Here is a 25,743-nt window from a genome sequence, read left to right on the forward strand (position 1 = left end):
CAGGGAGGGCACAGAGACTTGTACAAAGTGTCACATGCCTGCAGAGAAATCCACTGGTGCATCTAGCAGTGTCTCTGATGTAGGTTTTCCCTAGTAACACCAAAAGCAAACCCATTTGATATTGGCAGTCAAGAATGGCAACTTACAGGGGAAAGGAGATGGCTGCTCTTTAGCTTGTGCTGACTCACTCACAGCATCAGATGAAGCCAAATTAATCTTGCTGTTGTCTTCGGAGAAAACTGCAATGGAAGCTTCGCTGCCACAAGAGGTTTGACCCTGGAGAGACGACAGACTGCTAATCTGAGAGATACCTGGCGTAGAGGTCTTGTTTATCTTCCTGGCAAGAAGACTGCACTGTGGTTTCCAGGTGCATTTCTGTAAAAATAAGAAAACAACAATAGAAAAAGAGGGTGCTTCTACAGCAATTTGACAATGAAGAATCAGATTTCTGTAACTATTCTAATATTAGATCCTTCTGGTCCTCCTGTAACCTCATAGATTTTCCTCCAGTGGCTTCAATCAAGCTAGTGATTTCTTGAGTAGGACCTACCTCGTTCTTTTTGTTATCTTTCTTCAGTACTCATCTCCTGTAGCATTAATGCCAACAGATTAAACTGATTTTTAAGTGAATAACACTGCAGCTGCAGAGAGTTGGTAACAGAGGAAGTTTATCATGCACAGAAAAGAGTAGGTCAAAATGGTTTGATAAATGCTTGGGTCTCCTCCCAGCACCCAAAAACCTCTCAAAAGACCTTCCTGTGCCAGGAATGTAAAATTGAAGACAGAAAGCAGACTGAATTGTGTAGGACTGATAACCAGAACAATATGTTTTATAAAGCAAGTGCCCCTGGAGGAACTTGATATTTCCACGAGAAGTTTCACGCTGAATATGAAAAGCAGTCTTCAAGTAATATTAATGTAAATGAGAGAAAGGAATTTGTGATCAATACAAAGAGGAAGGAAAAAAGTCTCAGCAATGTAAATGCTAAAAGACACATCAAGACTGACGTGCACTTTGGTTTCTTCAGCTCATGTTGCTTTGAACCTGATTTTAGAGAGCTGGTAAAATTGTGTGGGAAAAAATCAGAAAGCCTCACCTCTAGAAACAACTCCGTTATTTATGTGACTTGCTGACTTCCCCTCTCTGTTTGCTAACAGAAGGAAGAGTGTTTGCATAAACCCACAATCCTTGGCTTTGAAAAGTTTCACAACTTTTGCTGCTTCCTTCCCAGCAGAAATCAGGATCTTTTATTGAATCACTTTATTATGGCATGAGGGTGAGAGCTGCAGGTGTTTACAAATAACAAGAGCAAATAGCCTGCATGTAACAACAGCTCATATTTTTAAGAGTGCCTCACCTGGGGTTCTAAAAGCACTTCACAAACCTTGTTTAATTTTGCCTTACAGGGGACAAAGCAAAGAAATAAAGCTTTAGTAGACTGCTGAAGATCAAGCTACAGTCTGAGAAATCCACTGGTTCTCTATTGAGCTCTCCTAATGGTACTCCTAAGCATCACTCATTCCCCATTTTCCTCTGTTTATTTCAACAGTTCCAAAAAAGAGAAGTCTTCCTGTGGTTTCAGAAAGACAGTAAAACAGTTACCAAATGTTACAGATAATATTCTAGTGTTCAGTTTCCTCTCTGGTATTAACTTCATTTTTCTTTTAAAAGGCTTTCATTTGAATTGCTCATTTTCTCCTTCCCTTGGCTTTGTTTTGAATGGGGCAGGTGAATCTTGCTTTCTTTAGAGGCCTCAACATTCAGCAATAGTTTCTGAATTTAGCTTTAAATTCCGTGTAAAAAGGCAACCAAACCATGGTTAGAACTTACTAGAATAAGACCTCCAGAACACCGGTCTGAAATCCCCACTTGACTGAAAAACACCTATTTGTGTGAACAAGTACTGCTACGTGGCTCTGGGTCATAAAAAAGGGGCAATTGCAAACAAGAGGCTAGTTATGTTTTAGCTGAGTATTGAATTCTTCCCACATCGGTACTTAGCACTCAGGCCAAAGCCACAGTTTCAATCAGCTACCTACTGTTCTTCCTATTGCCTCATATCAAATGGTGATTCTTCAAAACCTAGAGAGACAAATACTCTGCAGTTACAAGATCCAGAGCAGGAAATGTGGTATCGTTGAGTTCAATTAAGCAACAAAACAAAAGCTTGGAAAGTTGGATTAGGTCCCAAGGAAGCAATTGACAATGAAGTTACCTTTGTGTTTGTAATAAAGAGCTCCTGCATGCATTTTGCTAACTTTTCTTCTTCCATTTCTTCCACTGTTTTTTTACAGCCACCAGGCTCCCTAAGTGAAAACAACTTAATTAGTTTTCCATTTTTGAGAGTCTTGCTTTTATCATAAGTTCTTTTAATAAATGCAGTAGAGAGTAAAAGGCAGCTGACCACTACTGCGATGTGTATCTTGCTCATAAGAAATGGCGAAACAACGCAAGGTGTAGAAGCCATCAATAAGTCATTCACAAGTGAAGGAGAACCTAAACAAACACAGTCATTCTACAAACTATCGTGCACATACTGGGCCAGGTGATGCTCTCAACTTCCTCTGTGTAAGCACTGAACAATTTCATCCAATGCAGCAAGGTTTTATGGATAGAAGTGACAGCAGATTCATGCAAGTTTGCTTTTTCCATGCTGTTGGCTAAATGAAGACCTATACAGGTCTGAAACTTAAAATGTTACATAATGTTGGAGAATAGATTGAACGCAACCTTGTGGAGAAGGACTTGGAGGTGTTTGCTGATGAGAAGCAACCTAACAATGTGTGCTTGCAGCCCAGAAAACACACTGTATCCTGGGCTGCATCAATAAAAGCATGGCCAGCAGGTTGAGGGAGGTGATTCTATCCCTCTATTCTGCTCTTGTGTGACTCTCTAGAGCATTCAGCTCTGAGGGTCCCAGCATAAAAAAGACATGGTCCTGCTGGAGCAAGTCTAGAGGAGCGCCATGAAGATGATCAAAGGGCTGGAGACCCCCTCCAACAAAGACAGGCTGAGAGAATTGGAGTTGTTCAGCCTGAGAAGGCTGTTCAGCCTAGAGAAGTTCCAGTGGGAACTGGAAAAGGACTTTTTACCAGGGCTCGTAGTCATATGACAAGGGGTGATGGATTTAAACTGAAAGAGGATAGATTTAGACTAGATGTAACAAAGTAGTTCTTCACTTCCATGGAACTGTTCAAAAGCCAGATTGGATGGATCTTTGAGCAACTTGGTATAGTGGAAGGTGTCCCTGCCCATGGCTAGGGGATGGAAGTAAATGATCTTTAAGGTCCTTTCCAATCCAGTCTATGATTCTATGAGTGATGGTTACAGACAACAACAGTGAAGAGGGGATGTATACAACAAGAGATTGCACTGCTTCAGGACCTGGAAATTAATCCAAAGCTTTATGGATTTATACTTTTCTGTCAGTCTGTGCCTGCAAAACTTACAAACTGTTTCTTTTATCCCAGTCTATTGTTCCTCACACGTAAAGGGGTGAAAACCCATCTACAATACATTCTGGACCGATTGTCCCTTTCAATTTGTCAGGCTAATTCTATATAATGCTACTCTGTCACTTCTGTTGTAAATAGGCACAGTTTGCCTTCACTGTGAATACAGAGAGAGAACAGAAGAGCTCTGCCCTGCAAATCAGAGCATAAACTGTTCACTGCTTTATCAAACACTCATGAATAATTTAAATACATGTTATGTCAACACGATTACATTGTCTAAAAATGTTGGGAACTTAATTTAATATTTACTGTTAACAGTATAAAAGTTCAGCAGCAATGCATCTTTTACAAGTACCCATCACTGTCATGCACAATTGACAGAATAAACCCAGCTACTAAGTGTCATTTAATACCTGCTTTGTTCCCTAATTACACTGTATATGGAATTTCTGTTGAGTTCACTGGGCTAACCCTCCAAGGGGTGACTGTGGGAATGCACATACATCTACTACTACATGCATTTAATTTGCATAATTATTAATCAAAAGAGAAATGGGAAATAAAACACAACTAAATTTGGTTGGGAGAGCCCAGTATTTTCTCCTGGTTCTGCAAGCTGCAATAATAGGGAAGCATGCTGTGCTACTGATTCGTCTGCACGACTCGTGCTGACTGCATGGGAGCAAAGTTGATGCAAAATTTGTTTACAGCGAGTGGCAGAGAATTAATGACATTTCACTCAGTTATCGCATGTGAGAAGAGAAACAGCAACATGTAAAGGATCCCAACATATTAAGATCCCAAACTCCTCATTCCACTGGCTGTCATTTTTGCACACTGACTTTGAATTCCAGCAGGTGAATATGGAATGCATCGAGCCGTTGGGTTCCAGAGTCAAAGCTTCCAGAAGCCAATGGATGGCGCACAGCTGCCGGAAAAGATGTTCACTGCAGAGAGGAGGAACAAATGTGTTATACCCTGTAGTCAGAGAAACAACCTGAAATTAGTACCTCTAAGAAGATTGCATTTTTAATTATCCCAGAGAGTTGCAGACATCTCTCAAGGCTTTCCTACTGTTGATACATAACTGTGAACCCTGAGCATATTTTGGGATGTCACGTTTTCAATGGACTTGTCTTGGTGATGTGCTCAGTGCTCTCCTATCTTTCTGGGTATATGTGCTATGGCTCTATGTTGCTGTGAATTTTGCTTATGTGCTACCAAGGAGGGCAGGACATAAATCTGCCTTCAAACACACCTTTTTGCTCCAGTGGGGCTTGGAATCAGGACACTGCTATGAACAAAAGTGAAAGCGCGTAAGGTCACCTTCTTCATCCCTAACAGCGGCAGTTGGTTGCCTTCTTTTAGGGAGCAACTGTGGGAAAGAACAAAGGCTGAAGTTAAACAAAGGGGCATGTGAAATGAAGGCATTGCTGACAGAACTGTTTATTGTGTTCATATCACCATACTCTCTCTTCTCCTCGTTACATTAAATAAACCCCCAAACAATTTAGATGTATTTCTCAATTCATTAATTACTGCATTTATTATCATTCATTAATATTATAAGCCTGGTGTTTATATTTATCCAGGATATCTAATTAATGTTTATTACTAATAAGTTGATGGCATTTCATAAATAATAGTACTATTTCTACTTGCATATTTATACTACTAGATAATATTAGCAACTGTTGCTAGAGTGGATTTTTAGGTTAGTTCTAAGATGTTAAATTGAATTTTTACAGCTGGGAAAAGTCCTGGTGCAGGGGTAGGATTAAAGAGGCTTTGTCAGTATTCACCCACAGGCCTGGTATACTCTGCACCACTAAGAACTCCTTTAATACTAGGAGAAGCTGTGACTAAACGAAGAGAATTTTTCCCATGCAGGTAATCTCCATAAAGAAAAGAGGAATATTCAAACTTTTGAGGTCAGCCTTGCTGAGAGGAGAAGCTTTTCCTTACAGAAGAGAATAAATGACTTCAATAACCTGAATTGTCATGATAATAAAGGCAATGTTATTCTTCATATATGTAACACATTATTTGCCTGCAATAAAGGGGGCTTAGCTGAGTTATGGGTAGACAGAACAGCTACACAACAAAAAGAGTAATAAGCATGGAGTTTACAAAAAGCTTTCATGGAGACTCTTATGTATGCAAATGATACATAATTTTCAAAATTAAATAATCCTTTTCACCTAAAATATTCATGTGGCCTTTGTTAACCTAGGATCAAAGTGTTTTGTAGTGCCACTTTGTACAGCACAGCTGTAGGTGACTTAAGGAGGAAGTTTTAGATGATGCAGACATTAGAATCCAGGATTCCAAAACTCATTAATACCTTAATACCTTTTCTCCTTCCATAATATTATCTCTCAGTACTACTCTTTCCTTTCTCACCTCTTCTAGCTGTTCAGTTAGTGACCATTAACAATGCTGAATATTAAATGTTACTATGGCAATTCTCAGAATCTCTCTGCCTGTCTGTGCTACTTGACTGCTTTTTAGTCTGGGCTCCACACTAACAGGTGAAGTTTTGTTTCTTATTTTCCAATCATGGCTATATATTGTTGTCCCCCTTTATAACTAGGGTGTGATTGTATCTCAGATGACTCTGGAGACTGAACTTTCCATGTTGAAAGTCAGTTCACACAAAAAAGGTGAATGAGAGGAAGCTGGTACCTGGGATTGACAAAAGACAGAAAATTGATGAGAAAAGACTGTTAGAGATGGATGAGCTCTTGATGCAATAAGGAACCAAAGGTGTGTAACCTCTAGAATTGCTACTCTGTCCTGCTGAGCAAGTATTTAATCATCCCATCACCTTGTGAGGGTCGACAAATGGAAGACAACTATAACGTTATCACAGGCATTGGAGATGCACTGAAAGGATCAGCATGAGCCAAAGGACTGAAGATGACAATGATCAAAGGGAGAGAAAACCTGAAGAAGGTAGGTCTGAGATAGCAAAGGAATCCACTCTGCAAGCTAAGCCCCTTATTCTGCTGAATGTAATTCTTTCTTATTCTTAATGCTGTGGCCTCACTGTGGGAACAAAGGCACGGCACAAAAACTCACCAGGCCTCCTGTTTCTCCTCACAGAATCAGTTCTGAGTTGGCCACAAACCCTCCCCTGTGTTCACTAACCTTCTGCCTTCTAAACTTCCTCCTTTTTAAACAACACTTCAAGGATTTTTTCCTCCCTACTTTAAGTAAGTTTACAGCTGCTCACTTAACCAGATTTAAAGCATTTTCTCTCTCTAGTTCAGACAAGCAGTAATATTCTGCCTCAATTCCAAGTAATGACAGAATCTGGTCTCTGCCCTCAGACCACCAAAAGCCCTCGGAGCTGACTTACGTGATCGTTTCTTTCTCTGAGTCCTCTGCATCAGAGGTGGATTTGGGTGTCTGGAAGTCAATTCTCCTGCTTGCAGCCTGAGCCTGCTGGGCTTCTTCCAGCACGTTCTTCCTCTCTGCTGATTCTTGGCGAAGGATATGAAAGTAATCTCCACCTTGCTTCATGGAATTGATGTGACGCCTGCCAAAAGTCATCACAAGCTGGTCACTGTGCTGACAAGACACTACCTGGTTAATTCTATTGTATTCTATCTAATTAATTTAGCTGTTACCCACCAACTTAATTTTTAACAGAGATTTCATGTTCTTCAGTATTCAAGAATCCAACATTAGTATTTCCTTTCACAATAAAACAACAAAGGACAACAGTTCCCCACCATGAACTGGGAGAGCTTTCTCTTCTCTCTTTCAGCACCACACAGGTTAACTACTGGATGTCTTGAATTCAGCATCACTTTGTCCACTACTTGATTCTAAAACTCCCTAATGCTAATTTAGAGCAGCCAACTGACCACTGGGCCCCTTGGTGTCTTAACTCACTTGTCACAGCCTGACAGGCACTGCCCTGAAGCTACCTGTTAGCTGCTAAGTTCCAGTTGCTGTCAGAAGGTTGCATTGTTAGTAAAGGGAAGGTGCCAGCGAAGCCTGTGAGTGAGCTGAAGACAACAGGCAGGGTTGAACTGCAGGAGAAGAAACTAAGGAAGAAACCATACCTACTTCTGTAGGAGGGTAACAGAGCCAGGGCTGTGAAAGGGAAATGGCACTCAATTACTCCAAAGCCTTTGATTAAAATGTTAGCAAGAATGCAGCAGCTGATCCGAGTCAGACTATCCAGACAGACGCCACATCCCTTTAAGTTAATGTGCTGCTGACTTTAGAATCAAGTGTCATCAGGCTGTATTGATTCTTTCAAACACAATCTAGGCTTGAAAGTTGGGCTTCATTCATTTTACTGACAAGCAATAACTCTCTTTTCTTTCTAGACATGTATTAGAGCACCTGAAGGTCACACAGGGTGCGAATTTCAGGCACCAAATTCACTAGTCTCAAGGGCAGTAGTTTATCCCCTCCTTGCTTCCCTCCATGGAAAAGCACTTGCCTCTTTCAGTGGTTTGGGGGATTGGGTTTTTGTATTTGTTGACATCATTTTTTAATCCAGTAGTTATAAATATAAACCTAAAAAATAATTCCAGTTCATGTAGATAATCTGTCTGCTGGGTATTTCTATATTAACTTCAGGAAGAAAAAGAGAAAAGATGTCCCTGTTTTTTATAAGAACCTAGCATTCTCCATAACACACTTCTCTTTGAACACTAGAAGCCATTTAATGGCCTCAAATTCTTGCTTAATGCCCTTTCTCCGTAGTTTTCTTTCTCTCTTTTCTGTCAGCTACCAAGATATTTGTGTGCAAAAATACTTTTTCTCCTTTACAGTGCTTTTGCTACATTTCTGCGTGCACTGAAGTAAATGCAGAATTCCTCCTTAAAGACCAAGCCCCCTGCTGTAGCTGTGTTTTATAGTGCCACAAATAGTGAACAGGTGGTTACATGAATCAAAGACAAGTGGGAGACATAGATAATGATAAAAGATCTTTGATACTAACAGCCATCACCAATATTATTGGGGTAAGATGCACAACTGGTAAGTACATTCAGTGCCTTTATTTTTAGGTTATCTAAATACAGAAGGCTTTAATGTGTATACCAAATTCAGCATTCACTCTCATGTATCCAATGGATTAGGAAACATCACACATGATTGTGAGTGAACATTTTTAGTCTTAAGACCCAGGTATTACAAAAAGTAGCTCTACAAGTATGGAAAAAAGAAATAAAACAAAATTAACAGAAATGAACCACATAAAAAAAGCCATAATAACTACCTGATTGAAACCACAACAGCAGCAACAACAAAATCCTCTCAGAATTCCATAGAATTATTTCTGGAATGTTTATGAATGACTCTAAAGGTCTAGGGACTCTTCACAGAATCACAGGATGTTAGGGGTTGGAAGAGATCTCCAGACATCATTAAGTCAGACCTCCAGACATCATTAAGTCCAACCCCCCTGCTAGGGCAGGATCACCTAGGGCAGGTCACACAGGAATGTATCCAGGTGGGTGGTTTTGAAAGTCTCCAGAGAAAGAGACTCCACAACCTCTCTGGACAGCCTGCTCCAGTGCTCTGTCACCCTCACTGTAAAGAAGTCCACCAGCTAGGGCTTTCTACCCTCTAACTGACTAATATCTGCCCCTAACTTTGTGTCATCTGCAAATTTGCTGATGACTGACTCTACCCCTTCATCCAGATCATCAACGAGTATGTTGAAGAGGACAGGGCCCAGCACTGATCCCTGGGGGACCAGCATTGGAACGGGTTGCCCAGGGAGGTGGTTGAGTCATTGACCCTGGAGGCGTTCAAGGGGAGATTGGACGAGGCACTTGGTGCCATGGTCTAGTCATGGGGTCTGTGTTGATAGGTTGGACTCGATGATCCCCGAGGTCCTTTCCAACCTAAGTGATACTGTGATACTGTGAAGCAGGAAATCAGTAGAATAAAGCCAAACAGAAAATACAGAGATCACCAATGTACTTTTCTACACTGTAAATTAATAGCATATTGCTGGAATAGGACAAGAAATAGTTCTCCATTTCAACTCTGGCATCACAATACCCTGTTTATAAAGTAACTTAATAAATGGAGCTGGGCTGTCGATTTGACAAGTAGGTGAGAGTCATTTATTAACATGCAAATGTAATTGAGATTAAATTTGGAATACATTCATTAGAGTCATTGAGCTTCAGTCAGCTGTAGTCACAACACAGATTTTCAAATGCCATTCAGACAAAAGGATTTGTCTTATTCTTCTAAGTTAAATTTTTTATCAGCATGAAAATTGGAAGCGTTTCCTGAGCAGCAAGAATGGAATACTTCAAGTTTCACCACAGGAATGAAATAGTGGAGATAGAGATAAGGGTCAATGATGTGCAAAGAAGTGGCCTAGCAGTGCATTACACATACAGAAGCAAGTGTATTTTTAGTACTTGATATAATGACATACTTATTAAATTACTTTTATATCCTTTAGGGACTTAGGGTCACCAATTAATTGTAATACATGGCCATTAAAGTGTTGGGGAACTGAATTTTTACTGCTAAAGGTTTAAGACTCTTGGTGCCTTACTTGGAGTAAGAAATGACTTGCAAAAATAAACTGAAGTCAGAAACGTGTCTTAATTATAATTTAGGTGCTAGGAAAGCATTAAGAAGCTATAATAATAATGCCAGAAGCCTTTGCATCAGAGTAAAGACAAAGCAGATATTTAACAGGGTTTTTTACCCTCTGTTTAGGTACAGCTTAAGTACATTGGGTCATCTTCACTACGTTTCAAAGGAATCATACTGAAGATGTATTTGTCCCAGCAGATCAGATTTTGCAGTCCCTCACACCCAACTTTGTAAGCATGTATGTAAACAGATTCAGTGGGAAATGGCTTAGTCCTGGACACGATGCCAAATCCTTGCTTGGGTAAGCTGATGTAACTCCATCCTGAGCAGAACTGCTAGAAAGATGGGCAGAAGGCTGCACACCCATGTGGCTATTGCTCTGCTGAGGACCTGTATTGAGTGCATCAGAGGGTGTTACCCAGGTGCTTCAGTCTCACTACCTCTTCCTGCTAATCACCCTCTGCCCCAGTCCCTGAGGTGCAAAGAAGCTGCAGTCTGCTTACACCAGCTTGACTCTCCAGTCTAAGGCTGAACATTATATTTTCATCATGGTGAACAAAAATTGTGAGCTGAAAGTAAAGTAACTATGCATCTATCAAATAACTATATCCATGTTTCTCTGACCATGACAATTGTTAGCCACTCTTTCATCAAATGGCTTATTCAATTTCCTTATGTTAATGGATTCAAGCTTTATATGAATAAAGCTAATGGCAGAACATCTCCTGCTCCAGATGCTACACAGAAAGAATTTAGCTTTTTCCAGAGGCTTATAGCCATTTGTAAACCTAAATGAAACCAACCTGGCATTGCTCTGAAAGCCACTAAGAGCACAGGTTTTCTAAATGTCACTTCCTTTATTTCCATAAAAGCATTACAGTCTGCATCTGCAACAGCTCCCTGGCTAGACCAGTAAAAGCTCCTCTGCAGGCACAAGGCCAGATCCTGCTGAGGATGCTGCAAGGCAAGTATCAACTGCTTAACCTGCTGTACTAGTGACAACCTGAGTATGAGCTAAGGCTTCCCAGGTGAAAAGCAAGCACAGTTTTATGCACACAGCAACTCCAGAGCTTTTTGAGTAAATATTTTCTACAGCATGGAAAGCAATACAGACCACAACCCATTTCTTTATAAACCAGAAAGCACAGGAAGCAGTAACTTTGAAACTACAGTAAATACAGCTAAGCTGTATTCTGAACATTACAGACTGAACCTGTGAATTAAAGGCCACTATAATTCTTCTAAAGGGACACTTGGCTTTATTTGTAGCCATGCCATCATGAGCTGTGATCCCATTGCAGATCTCAAATGAGCCTGATGAATACTTGGATCCGGAAGAACGCAAAGAAATAGCCACTGAAGGAAATGGTGAGAGCACCAGGCTTGTTTCATTGTGATTAAACTTGAAATCTTTGCCCTTGCCTTGTTTTAGAGGGACTGTGGTACTGGAGGGTCTGTCTTTTTGAACACCTAATAAAATGGATGTTCTGACAAGCTGAAGCTATTAAGATTACTACTCTAATCTCTGCAGGAGCACAAGTGTTAGTGCCTGCATTCTCATTGGATTTCAGTTGATTAAACATTACTTCAGTTGGAATAGAACACTTATTTTTATCAATTCAGTCCCCTCAAATACTATGAACTGTGTATGCTCATTAGACACACCAGACTCTGTCTGAGCTGTTGCCACAGTAATTCTTATATGTCCCTTACCCTTTCTGACAAGGTGCTGTACCACCTAACTAACTAATAATTGTGAACCAGCAGGAAATGCCAAGACAGAAGAAAATCCATATGCACACAGTGCTTTTCTTATTTGAAAGACACACACAGAACTATGGGAAAGCCAACTCTACATTTCTTGTAAATTGCCAACAATGATACAGATTTATCCTACTGGAGAATCTGTTCTGTTCTCTTATCAGTGAATACTGGAGCTGCTGACTGTACCTCTCAGTTCATTGGTGCCTTACATTCAGCATCATTATCTATGCCAATATGTCTCAAATTTTATTTACATTAAAACTTTTTCACATATTTCCTGAGTGATGGAAGGTGGTCTCACTCTATATGAGAATTGGTGCACTGGTCTCTTAAAATACACTCAGTGCATTATTACAGAGTGCATACACTGTTCACCTTCTGAAATTGCCAAACCCCATGGAGTTAAGTTTATGTGGTGGTAACCCTAAGCTAGCAAATTCTAACATTGAGCTCTGTATTTGAGTCACATCCTGAAAGTTTAGCAAGAAGATGAGGAAAAACCTTCCAGATATTCACAATTAATAGGTAGGTACTAGTGTAAATTAATTACAAATTCCAGTTTGATAGTGTTTACAGCCCAGTTGGAGATGCAAACATACACATAAAACAATGGAGAATCAGGAACACACTGGTTCCTACCCCTGTTTAATGGTTGGGTAATAACATAGGAAGAAACAAATGGGTAAATATTTGTACATCTGGTCTTAAATTCAGTGAAGACCAGATGATAATGACATTTAAATCTATTAAATGTAGCTACTAACCCACAGAAACTCAGGTATATGTGGTCATTTGCCATAACAAACCAGTAACCATTCTAGAAATGAACTAAAGTAGTGCCACATAAACATAGTATCACAGTGTCAGTCAGGGTTGGAAGGGACCACAAGGATCAGCTAGTTTCAACCCCCCTGCCATGGGCAGGGACACCCCACACTAGATCAGGCTGGACAGAGCCTCATCCAGCCTGGGCTTAAACACCTCCAGGGATGGGGCCTCAACCACCTCCCTGGACAACACATTCCAGGGCTTCACCACTCTCATGGGGAAGAACCTCCTCCTCACATCTAGCCTGAATCTCCCCACCTCCAGCTTCATTCCATTCCCCGTAGTCCTATCACTACCTGAGATCCTGAGAAGTCCTTCCCCAGCCTTTCTGTAGGCCCCCTTCAGATACTGGAAGGCCACAATTAGGTCACCTCGGAGCCTTCTCTTCTGCAGACTGAACAGCCCCAACTCCTTCAGCCTGTCCTCATAGGAGAGGTGCTCCAGCCCTCTGACCATCCTTGTGGCCCTTCTCTGGACACCTTCCAGCACCTCCAGATCCCTCTTGTAATAGGGGCTCCAGAACTGGATGCAGCACTCCACGTGGGGCCTCACCAGAGCTGAGTAGAGGAGAATCACCTCCCTTGCCCTGCTAGCCACAATTCTCCTGATGCAGCCCAGGATCTGATTGGCTTTGCGGGCTGCAAGTGCACATTGAGAGCTCTGTCTTGAGTAGTTGAATACATCACAACAATGATCTGGAATAGCCACATTTTTTCAGGTCATGTTGCTCTCCTGCAGATGAGTAAAAATTTCTGTACTCAAATGTCTCCTTTTAAAAAAACAAAAGTAAGATCTGCATAATGGAAAGATGCACACTGCCACGTGAAAATCTGACCAGGAAGCCAGTCAAGAAACAAAGAAAGTTAAAATAAGACATGAGCAAATTTGGGGTATTTCCACAGAAGGCTGTGCAGCAGGAAATAAAGAGCTTCAAAAGTCAAAACAAGCCCCCATGCTGTTATAAAAGATGTCACCAGGTGCCTGTATTATTGTCTTACTGAATATCTAAAGATGTCTCAGAGTGGTTTTCAATTAACTACAAAGACATTAGAACACAGAAGATGCTGCTTCCACTGTTAAATGAGGCAGAATCTCTATTTGGAAAAATCAGGAGAGGTTCTCCAAGAAGTACAAACATATTTGGCTATCTGGAGGTCCAAAAAAAAGAGCAGATCAGTTTAAAAAGGGCTTATTTTTAGTTGCAAATGTGTTCTTCTCGACCTAGAAAGAATAGAGGGCAGCATTTTCTCTTTTAAGGAGTCCCAGAACACAAGCACATGCACACACAACCCCCTCCACTTCTGCCATGCTGTAACTCCCAGTCCTGCTGGTCCTCATACAAAAGGTTTCTTTGGGACAGGCACATTTAGGTTTCCAGTTCTTGGTGTCCTTAAAGAAGTACCTAAACAAAGGTGAGCGGCAGAAGGACTTCCAGAGCAAGCACAGAGAAGATAGTTTTGTACTGATAAAGGGCAGAAAAATAACTCTGTGAGATTTCAAGGCTTTACTTTAAATTCCTCTCCAAAAAGCTGTGAGGAAACTATTACTAAAACTTCAATGAAAAAATAAAATATCATTGATATTTCTGGGCTTTCTATTTTTGGATGTAAGAATGTACAATAACAATTTCAAGTTCGTATTACTGACAAAAAACAAACCTCACTGCTTGTTAAGTGGAACTTCACTGAGGTCCCTGATTCCCTACCAGGAAATAATGCTGGGTCAAGATTTTCATGTGAAAATCGAAATCTCTCCCCACAATCTAATGTCTTGCCTTACCATATAAAGATATTTCTACAGAGCAATGACATTTTACTACTAAATAATGGAAAACCCAATTTGAAATGTAAGCTTTGTTCAAACCTTCAGTGACAATGTGTCATTTTGGTATCCTAATACATGGGACTAGACTGCTGTGTTTAGCTAGATAGGAAAAAATCTAATAAGTAAAGAACTATTTCCACTTATGGCATTTCAAAGATAAACATATTTGTACAAAAGGAAAGGAGATTGAGACTCAAACGAGCAGTCTGGGAAGGCAGAAACGTTGCTGGGAATAGCAGTCTTTCAGTGATTGATGATAGAGATAATGATTCACACATCCATATACTTAAATAGCTGTCTTTGCCTGTGACTGCTGTCTAATTAATATGAGCCATCATTCAGGTAAAATAAAATCCTAGCTTCTGGATTGAAAAAAAAAAAAAAAGAGAAAAAAGGATACTGCAAGCTGCCAGCATTGACAGTGCTAGAAACATGCCAATTAGAGTGATTTCTGCCAAGCAGCAAAAGGGCACAAACCACTGGTTTCCAAGCAACTGACATTATGAAGTATTAAACACACTGGAAACTAATATTGGTGGATAAACATTTCACCTTCTCGCTTAGGAATGCCTCAACCACTTCCTGGCTTAACTCTGCCTTGCCTTTCCTACCTCCCTTTACAGGCTCCCCTGTATCATCCAGAAAACTGTATGCATTAAGGAATACCAGCTTACCATCATCTCTAAACACTAACATCATCTTTACAGAATAGAATTAACCAGGTTGGAAAAGACCCTGGAGATCATCGAGTCCAACGCATCACCCAACACCCAATGATCAACTAAACCATGGCATCAAGTGCCTTATCCAGGCTCTTCCTAAACACCTCCAGTGATGGAGAATCACAGAATGGTCTGGGTTGGAAGTAACATCCAAAGGTCATTTAGTCCAACCCCCTCTACAGTAAGCAGGGGCATCCTCAACTAGATCAGGTTGCCCAGAGCCCTGTCGCGCCTCACCTTGAATATCTCCAGGGATGAAACCCCAACCACCTCCCCAGGTACCTATTAGTCTGCATACATTGGTATAGATTCCCAGGTAAGGACAAACAAGGTCATAACTAGAACTCCAGATATAACACATCTCTTGCCATAAAAATCTTGGGGTAGGAGCTGCCATTTCAATCACAACATTTAAATGGTTTTGTATTAACTTGAGCTACACAGCCATCAGCAGGAAAAGAAGTAGGAGAAAGTGCTCTTGGGTACAGTCAGTGTAACTGTTGTTGCAGGCATAAAGAATGCATTAGTAGAGGCTGGGCTTTCTGCATGCAGAGTGACTTTTAGAGATCTGCCTTCAGGAAACTTGAACCATTTTAAAGAGCATTCCAGTTTCTAATTTAAAACATAAAAAGCAGCCAGTTGAGTACTGTTAAACTGCCAGCAGTTTGACATTTAGTTTTATTTAACTAGCAGAGCAGTTAAATAATGCACAGGATCCATTTCCTTCAAGCTATGGGAAATGCAACACAGAGGTTTAGCATGCCCTTTGTGCAAGGAAAGGCTTGGCTGGCTCATGTAATGGCATGGGCACTTCCTCTTTGAGCTCACAGCTCAAATCTGTGGAGTACTAGACATCAGCTGAGGATGACAACTTGTCATTTTGACACAGGCACCTACACTTAGATAACTCTCACTGCAGTTCCCAGGTTCTATTACCTTTCCTACCTCATTTTTACACAGGTATTTTCAGGTAGTCTCACTGAAGCAATGTGCTTATTTTTAAGTGCTAGTTTTTGTTGTGATGTTTAAGAACAGGGGCATTTCCAGTTACAGCAACCTGCTTTTGTGGATTAACAACTACAAGCTTCTAGGCTTTGGTAATCTCTTTTGCTGTCTAATTCTTGCTACATCTTGCTACAATTTATCAGTTCCAAAGACTTTTACTTTCTTGGTTCTCTCCCTCAGAGGTGAATGTCATTTCAAAGGGGCTGTGCTGCTTGAGCTTGCTTCATTTTAGTAAGAATAGAAATGAGAACTCTTAGCTCAAAGTTAAAGATATTTGAATGCTCAAGGACAAAACGTGTCTTTTCTGCCATACTGTATTCCACCCACTGAATCTGACATTGGGAAGTACTTAGTCATGTCAGAGATACTTTTTGTCTACACGGGCAGACTCCACAGGAAATAAGATGTATTGATCTACAAAGGAAGAGGAATGATCATTATCTAGACACTTCCCACATGGGTTTGCATTTTATGCTGCACAAAGATAAGCAAATTCCTTCCTATATTTTAATGCTGCATTTAAGTGAAATGGCATCTCAGAGCTGATGAGTGACTCTCTAAAGCGACTGGGCACAACTCAGGAGGGAAGAGCTGCTATGACTTTCCACCTGGGATCAGCAACTGATAGTTTTGACAGATGAGTAGCTTGAGCAAGCTCTGTGTTGTGTCATCATCCTCTCTTACATCATCATGAGGACTCAAGAAAATACCAGACAATTCTACCAAGAGGAGGTATGAGGTCATAATTATAAGGTTTGTTTTCAGTGTAATTATGCTTTGAATGAGTGAGGGAGAATAGTAAAGCTTTATGAATGCAGCTAAGTCTGTTCTAGTAATGACTGTTCAAACATTTTGGAGATAATTTGAAAATTCATACTGCTGTGCTATGACACTGTGATCATTAAAAACCTTCCTCACAGTTTGTTCCATTACAGTCTTTCTTACAAACAAGCTGCAAGATCGCAGGCACTGCTTCCTGTGAATATGTATCAATTAGCATCCAATTAAGACAACTGCTGGGTGTTCCTTTTCAATCAGGAGGAGGAAGAGCAACAAGAACCAAATTCACAAAGGTCATTTGTATCCACTGACTCCCTGTATTAGCATGCTGCTTTGCTAGCCTGACTGCTGTAACTGACATTAGAAGTTGCTGTCCTGGAGAAGAAAGCTCAAGTTTTCTTCTTTCTTTCTTGCATTTTACATTCTGTGGGTTTGATGTCTTTGTTCTTATAACCATTCTTCTACATGTACAAATGGTCAAAGCAACATTGTACAGTCACCCCAGATGAAAGGCTAGTACCTTTCCAGGATTAAAAGGTCATACAATGACACTTAGATTATTTCCAGGCTTTTACAACACAATACACATTTAAAAACCAGTTAAGATATACCTTAGATTTCCAGTCAAGTCTGTTGAATATTTTTATACTTACTGGGTCATTTGGCTACTGTACATTTCAGAAAGCAATAGTAAAAATTCATACTTAAATGCATATCCCTGACTTCTCTCAAGCAAATTTCTCTATGGCCATTATAGCTCATGTCACAGTTTTCCTCTTAAATAATGTATGTGGGATTCATGATTAAACTGTCACAGTAAACAGAACTCTTCTATTGTGTTACAGGATCAGTACTCAGATAAGAGCGTAAAGAATGTTTGCTACTGCATGATTGGACAGGTAAACTTCATCTGAGCCTTAATTCAGACAACAGTGCTGTCCAGAAATTAGAATTAAAGTGATCACTGCCTACACAAGAGCAAGAAGGACATTTCTCCTGAGTGTACTAAAGCAGCTTTAACTAATCCCTGACCATACTGAACTTGATCTTGAAATAAATAAAGAAAAAGCATTCACTGCTCAGTAAATGCAAAAACCAACCAGACATTAATCTTCTGCTGCTGCAAAACAGTCTTCCCTTTCTTCATCTTGCCTCTGTTTCAGTTGAATATTCCCACCCAGGCATATAAAAGCAAAGGAAGCTTTTTCAGAGTTGTGAATTAAATTTGTGAGACTAGAAGAAGGTGGCAGAGTTGGAGATGCTTTAACAGGTAGGTTGTGGGGTTTTTTTTAAACTTACCAGCACTTTAAACTCTGCTTGGGATGTTAAAGTGGAGTTAGGTTCTTTCCATCTTTCACATCAGCAATAAAAAGGATTCTGCGAGCCAGATTAGATATCTAAGAACAGCTGTACAACATCAGTGTTCTCTGCAGGCACAGTGCAGGCACAAGTGATCAGGATGTAACAGACAATTCTGCTGATAATGTGTGTAAAGGAATATAATCTTTATTAGAATAAACCAAACCAGGTTGGAAGAGACCTTTAAGATCATCGTGTCCAACCCATCAACCAATCCAACCCACCCAAACAGCTAACCCATGGCACCAAGTACACCATCAAGTCTCCTCCTGAACACCTTCAATGACGGCGACTCCACCACCTCCCTGGGGAGCCCATTCCAATGGGTAATCACTCTTTCTGTATAGAACTTCTTCCTAACATCCAACCTGAACCTCCCCTGGCGCAGCCTGAGACTGTGTCCTCTTGTTCTGGTACTGGGTGCCTGGGAGAAGAGACCATCATCCGCCTGTCTACAACCTCCCTTCAGGTAGTTGTAGAGAGTGATAAGGTCACCCCTGAGTCTCCTCTTCTCCAGGCTGAGCAACCCCAGCTCCCTTATTTGTCCCTTCAGCTTCTGGAGGTGAGAAGGGATGAAAGACTACAAACTGTGGTTTTCATCACTCAGAGGAAAAACAAAATGACATCAAAACACATTAGGATGGAATCTATTCACATAATTAAAAATCTACATTTCACAGAATATTTTAGATTGCATTTCCGTTAAAAATTCAGTGGAAGGCAAATCTGCATTTATCATGATGTGGCACAGGAAACAGAAATGTCTTCAGTTAAGAGCAAGCTAGACTAAACACTTCATCAGTTAAAGGAAACAACTGCACCCACCCAGAGTAATGGGCTGGATCTCTTCAGTCTTTTCCTGCAGCCTCTGAGTAGGCCAACTTTGAAAATAGAACCCAAAATGCGAGAAACAGAGGGATCACTGAGGTCTGGAAGGATAAGTAAGGCATTTACTTACTGGAGACACCTGAGTTCCAATGATTAACCTCCCCAATTTGACTTTCATAATTTACTGATGAAAATAATCATACTTATCCACCTAATACTTAATAGTTTTGCAGAGAAGAGTAAGGCAATACTTGCATATACTTGAGTGCTAGGCATTGTAAGGTTTATCAAAGTTACAACTATTAAAGCATAAGATAGTGGGGATAAATCTAATTCTTTTTAAATTGCAATTATAAGAAAAATCTGCCTTATATATAAAAAAACCAAATAAATAAAACCTTGGTCTTTCCTCTCAGTAACAAAAGCAACCCCCATTCACACTCTGACACCCATATCAATTCACAAGCTCTGTGTTTATGCAGTGAGTTGAGTTCAGATGCATTGCCTAGTTTCCAATTTACAATTCACTTGAGAGCAGCAGAGGGGTGAAGTGATTTGCACAAAGGTACATAAAAGTTAGCTGCTCAGCTAAGAGTTGGGATCAATATCTTGACACTTCATTTATGCAAACCATAAATTGTAATGAAATGAGCGGCCCAGCTTCCTGCATCCAGACGTCTACAAATCAAGCTGCTAAGCTCTTAAAAGATCAATCCTTTCAGTACCACCGGTGATGGTAATTTTCATCCAACAGAACACTGCAAGCATTTTTTGTTCTACTCATCTGATAACAAAGAATGTAAAGCAACCAAAAGCAAACTCCAAGCACCTGCAACTCATAAGGAAGAAGTAAACTGATCTGTGGCAGGTTATCGTCAAAAACTAGCTTGACCTCGAGATGATGATCCCAATGAAGTTTAGCGAGGAGCAATGAACACAGGCAGTCAAACCCAACTAACAGTGTGTTCATGGCAAAACCAAGTCATGCTTTACTCAAATGGCTTAGCCAGCTTTCAAAGGGCACAGCATTTACTGTTTTGCTTGGAGTTTATTACTACTTTTGAGCAAGTTTTTCAAGTGATTTCATGAGAAGTAAATCATCAAAATGAACAATAGTCATCACTGGGAGCAGAGAAAGAGAAAAAGGAAGAATGTGGAATTGAATGTTACCACAAGTAACTAGTATAAAATGGAGAAATTGATCTGGTGGAAAACTTGGGAATATTAAAATCACTCCTTTAGTGTGAAATGTAAAGTTTGGATTCCTCTACAGTGCTACATGCAAAGAAGCTACTTTTCTCTAATTTCCTGGAGTTCTCAGCCAGACAATACAGGAGCCTAATTTGCCTTCAATATATGATGATAATACAATATCAAGTGTTCTCTTGACTGCCATTTTTTCCTCAGATTTAACCTGATTATAAAGTTTTATATGGATGTCTATCTTATAGATGCTTGCTTTAATTCAATGATTTTTATCAAGCAAACACTCTTCAAAGACTTTAAGTCTAGGAACCTTGTAAACACTTGTGTAATCGGTACCCTGCTGGGGCTGGCAGTGGTAATTTATCAGTTTTATTTGCAGCAGGCTGTAACTAAACCTTGCCAGATGTAAATCATCTTTCTGGAGTACTGCTTGCTGTTTCAGTTGCAAATGAACCTCATTTCTTAGTTTAACTCACATCAAGAAAGCTAGAAGGTTCCAAGAAAATTGAGAAAACCCTAGAGTCACCTACTGCAGGGCTTATTGTGCAGTTTAGCAACTGTTCAAGCTAATCCTGAGCAAATCGAGCGAATGATCTCTGAAGGCATGTTTGGGGCGCAATCAGAATGTGTGATTGCAACAGAAAAGCACAGAGAAGCCTCAGCCTTGTCAATTTAAGCACCACAAGGGTGAAACATGGGTGACAACACAGCCTGAGTACATTTAAGAGTAGGACTGCCTACATGGGAGAGCACTCTTCGCTGAAGTGTATTGCCAATATGCAAAAATGAGGGCCCCCTGGGTTTTGTTTTGTTTACATGAGTCCACAAGAAATGCCCTGCTGAGACAGAAGTTTATTATGTTCAGTGGCAGCAGAAGACACTTTGATGGAAAAGCATGCACAGCCAGCTACTTCCTGTGGTCAGTCCCATAAAACAATGGTTGCTGTCAACTAAAATGTATATAGGATCCCAAATCTATGTCATGCTACAACATCTCATTACACATTGGATAAAGGGCACAAAAGCCTATTCCCTCCATGTCAGCATCTTCCCAAGCCTCAAGATGTATATTCCAAATTAATCCATGCAGGTGTGGTAGATATTTTCACTATTTCCTATCTTTCACTATATTTTCTATCTCATAGCAGCCATCGTATGTCCTAACACCGCTCATTTTTGACTACTGTATTAGCAAACCTTGGCCTAGCTCAGTGTCACGCAAAAGACTGCAGAGGAGTAAAAAACAGCTTCATAAAGAACACTAAATACAGTATTGATATAGACAGAGCTGTCAAATAATCATTCCTCATACAACATTAACATTTTGAGTACATAGAAAGGCTATCAAGGAAGAATTGTAGACTATCTTTCCTAAGGTGATAGCACAGTTGACTATTTTGCCTATAATCCACCTGCTGCTACCATGGAATCAAAGACATAGAATAGAATAGAACAGCATAGAATAGAATAGACCAGACCAGGTTGGAAGAGACCTTCAAGATCATTGTGTCCAACCCATCATCCAACACCACCCAACCAACTAAACCATGCAACCAAGCACCCTGTCAAGTCTCCTCCTGAACACCTCCAGCGATGGTGAGTCCGCCACCTCCTCTGGCAGCCCATTCCAATGGGCAATCTCTCTCTGTGTGTAAAACTTCCTCCTAACCTCCAGCCTAAACCTCCCCTGGTGCAGCCTGAGACTGTGTCCTCTTGTTCTGATACTGGCTGCCTGGGAGAAGAGACCAACCTCTGCCTGTCTACAACCCCCCTTCAGGTAGTTGTAGACAGCAATAAGGTCACCCCTGAGTCTCCTCTTGTCCAGGCTAAGCAACCCCAGCTCCCATTTTTGTGGTCTGGATTCCCTCACCTTGAGCGAGCTAGAGTGTCACTCAGAGTCTTCAGCTCCTTTCCTGTTTCTCTGAGTGAGGAGTCTCTCTTCGCTTTTTCTGGTGGATCAGACTGAAAGGGATCAAATAGAAAAGAAATATTACAGTAGTAATTAAGAGCCTCTTAGCATAGGCAAGGTTTGTGCAGTCTCTGGGTTCAGTCTGGATCACTAAATATTTTCTGAGGTCATCTGGGACAGCACTGTGTCATTTCACAAACATGTAAACAAGACTTACTAGTGTGCATGCCTGTGTGGATGTGTGTTCCACCAGCCAAAGGAAGATCTCCATCTTCAGTGTGCACTTTAATAAAATATGAATTTTTGAAATAAAAAGTAATCTGGAATGTATTAACCATTTCTGGGCTAAACTGGAACACAGTTTAAAGGCCAGTCTTCTAGAACTGACACATGGAATAACTAGCACAGCTGAACTGAATTTTCAGGACAGTGTTTTTACCAAATTGCAATGGAAGCTTACAGCTTATCAGTCATTTTTTTCTGTGCTGGGTTAGGAACTGGCTGGAGGGCCGGGCCCAGAGAGTGGTAGTGAACGGTGCCACATCCAGCTGGCAGCCAGGCACCAGTGGTGTGCCCCAGGGATCAGTGCTGGGCCCTGTCCTCTTCAACATATTCATCGATGATCTGGATGAAGGGCTAGAGTCAGTCATCAGCAAGTTTGCAGATGACACCAAGTTAGGAGCAGATGTTAGTCAGTGAGAGGGTAGAAAGGCTCTGCAGAGGGACCTCGACCGACTGGACAGATGGGCAGAGTCCAATGGGATGGCTTTCAACAAGTCCAAGTGCCGAGTGCTGCACTTTGGCTACAGCAATCCCATGCAGAGCTACAGGCTGGGGTCGGAGTGGCTGGAGAGCTCCCAAACAGAGAGGGACCTGGGTGTGCTGATTGACAGCCACCTGAATATGAGCCAGCAGTGTGCCCAGGTGGCCAGGAGGGCCAATAGCATCCTGGCCTGCATTAGGAATAGTGTGGTCAGCAGGAGCAGGGAGGTCATAGTGCCCCTGTACTCTGCTTTGGTTAGGCCGCACCTTGAGTACTGTGTCCAGTTCTGGGCCCCTCAGTTTAAGAAGGACATTGAGACACTTGAGCGTGTCCAGAGAAGGGCAACAAGGCTGGGGAGAGGCCTTGAACACAAGCCCTATGAGGAGAGGCTGAGGGAGCTGGGATTGTTTAGCCAGGGGAAGAGGAGGCTCAGGGGTGACCTCATTGCCCTCTACAACTACCTGAAGGTTGGTTGTAGCCAGGAAGGGGCTGGCCTCTTCTCCCAGGCAACCAGCACCAGAACAAGGGGACACAGTCTCAAGCTGCACCAGGGGAGGTTTAGACTCGAGGTGAGGAGGAAGTTCTTCACCGAGCGAGTCATTCGGCATTGGAAGAGGTTGCCCAGGGAGGTGGTTGAGTCATCGACCCTGGAGGCGTTCAAGGGGAGATTGGACGTGGCACTTGGTGCCATGGTCTAGTCATGGGGTCTGTGTTGATAGGTTGGACTCGATGATCCTCGAGGTCCTTTCCAACCTAAGTGATACTGTGATACTTACCTACAGTAAGGCTTTAAACCTTAAATTCAGGGAACAGATACCTGTATGAATAACTAAAACATGAGGCTTGTTTGCTGCCTTCTTTAACTCCAGCTTGAATCATGGCTTCGCCAGCAATCTCACCTCTGGTTTGGAGGAATACTTTCTAGTGGTCACCTCAGCCACTTCTTTGGATGGTTTTTCCTGCACATCCTTTTCCTGCACATCCTAAAAAAAAAATAAGAAACTCTATCAACATGTTTGAAATGCTGCTGGTTACCCATACGGTCATAATTTTCAAGTTTAAGTAGTGCAAATCAGCTTTTCTCCAGAGATGCAAATTGAAGCAAAAATAATGGCAGTCTATCATACAAAAACTTCAAATGTCCTTTAGTAATTGTGGCACATAAATGGCTTTTCATATGCAGTAGCTGCTGACAAGCTGCTGTGCAAAATGCGAACTCGCTTTCGGAATTGTTATACTTAAATGCTTAGAAAAATCAAACTTTGCTCTTGGAAGATTGTTATATAAGCTTCTGCGTCTAACATGAAAAGAAAATCCAATTTCCAAAATCAGGGATAGGAAATTACTTACCTGTAATTGCTCTTGCCTGAGGATGCACACTGTGATAGACCACTACTCTTGGGTCTGTGCTTTCACCCTCAAGGAAGGCACAGACCCACACAAAGCCCTGAAGTCAAACACAGCACACTTTAGAACTCTTTCAGCTATCAGTGTATTCAACTGGAAGACATTATTCCCTCTGATTAAAAACACTGTATAGGCAGAATTAATAAAAGACTTTAGATGACTTGGTGTACAGCACTCAGGCTAAAATGATGTGAAAACAGTAATTCCTTTCTGAGCTAGTTTTAGATCAAAGAGCTCATTTATTGATTCCAAGCAAAGCAAAACCAAGCTGGAGGCCCCAGCAAGTCACACCTGTGCAGTTATGGTAGAGCTGAGGTACTACAGGCTGCAGAGCAGACTCAGAGCTGAGGATTAAATCCTTGCACAACAGAGCAAAGCCTGGAAATAGTCAAGTGAAAAACAAAAAGAAGAAAAAAATTACAAGCAGATCATTCTGCTTGTTGGAATCTTGACTTGAGAAGGCACAAAAATATTTGCAAATTTATATCCCTCTGTAACATTTCAGGAGAAAAGAGATTTAAAGTGTAAAGAACACCAGTGCTCTAACACAATGACTGAGGCAAGCCACAGACAAGCAGAAAATTATGCAGAGGCAGGTAGCAAACCCAAACATGGTACTAAGAGCAAAGAATGGAAAGAAGATTTTGTGCAGCCAAATTGCGAGGATGAACTAATGAAATGTCAAAGAGAAGTCTGAAGGCTACGTTATTTGGTGCAGTTGAGGTGTACTTGACCAAGATTGGTCAGCAGAGACATGGCAAAATGACAATGCTCAGGAGTACAAATCTTTCACAGCTACCAGTGACCCTGAAAGCCTCATTCACCCACCAAACAGGAGAAGAATCATTTTACAGCCTGAGTGGGCACCTATCAGAATGCTCCTCAGAGATACTGAGGATAAGTACATGCTCAGGATGGAGAGTCTGTTACACCAAACTGTAGAGAAAATAAAAATGAAGTGTTTATCATTACATAAATTTCTTCATCAATATTTGGCAAAGCTAGAGGAAATGTGATTTGAACTTGGAGCAGAAGCATCTTACAAATCCAGGAACAGCAGGCTTTCCAGTCAGCTTTGCTCCTGACACTACACAACAGCCAGGTACTATTGCTTTTCCAGCTGGTGATACCTTGAATGGTATGATTAAACTTAATTGAGTATCTCTCAACAACTTAGCACTCAGAGGAAGGAAGAGCAGTGGAATGTAGCCTGAAGGTTTCAATGGCTTTAAAGCACCAGTACAGCGATCGCTGGTACAGGGTCTGGAGCCATTTAGCCATATTCATTTCAAGTGTCTAATTCC

The 25,743-nt window shown here is 41.1% G+C and overlaps 1 protein-coding gene across 1 annotated transcript in view; it reads right to left on the bottom strand.

Moving 5' to 3' along the window:
* The window catches only part of CCDC60 (coiled-coil domain containing 60), a 62,648-nt gene that overhangs the window by 13,979 nt on the left and 22,926 nt on the right, over positions 1–25,743 (bottom strand). The window contains exons 2-8 of the mRNA XM_068161759.1: positions 23,932–24,015; positions 22,231–22,322; positions 6,818–6,997; positions 4,715–4,831; positions 4,299–4,403; positions 2,217–2,307; positions 147–375 (exon numbers count right to left, since the gene is read on the bottom strand). Of these exons, the coding sequence (XP_068017860.1) occupies positions 147–375; positions 2,217–2,307; positions 4,299–4,403; positions 4,715–4,831; positions 6,818–6,997; positions 22,231–22,322; positions 23,932–24,015 (898 nt within the window). The remainder of the gene's footprint in view (positions 1–146; positions 376–2,216; positions 2,308–4,298; positions 4,404–4,714; positions 4,832–6,817; positions 6,998–22,230; positions 22,323–23,931; positions 24,016–25,743) is intronic.

Source organism: Melanerpes formicivorus, unplaced genomic scaffold (assembly GCF_026170545.1).
Source record: "Melanerpes formicivorus ecotype bairdi unplaced genomic scaffold, bMelFor1.0.p_v2 SCAF_60, whole genome shotgun sequence".
Lineage (NCBI taxonomy): Eukaryota > Metazoa > Chordata > Aves > Piciformes > Picidae > Melanerpes > Melanerpes formicivorus.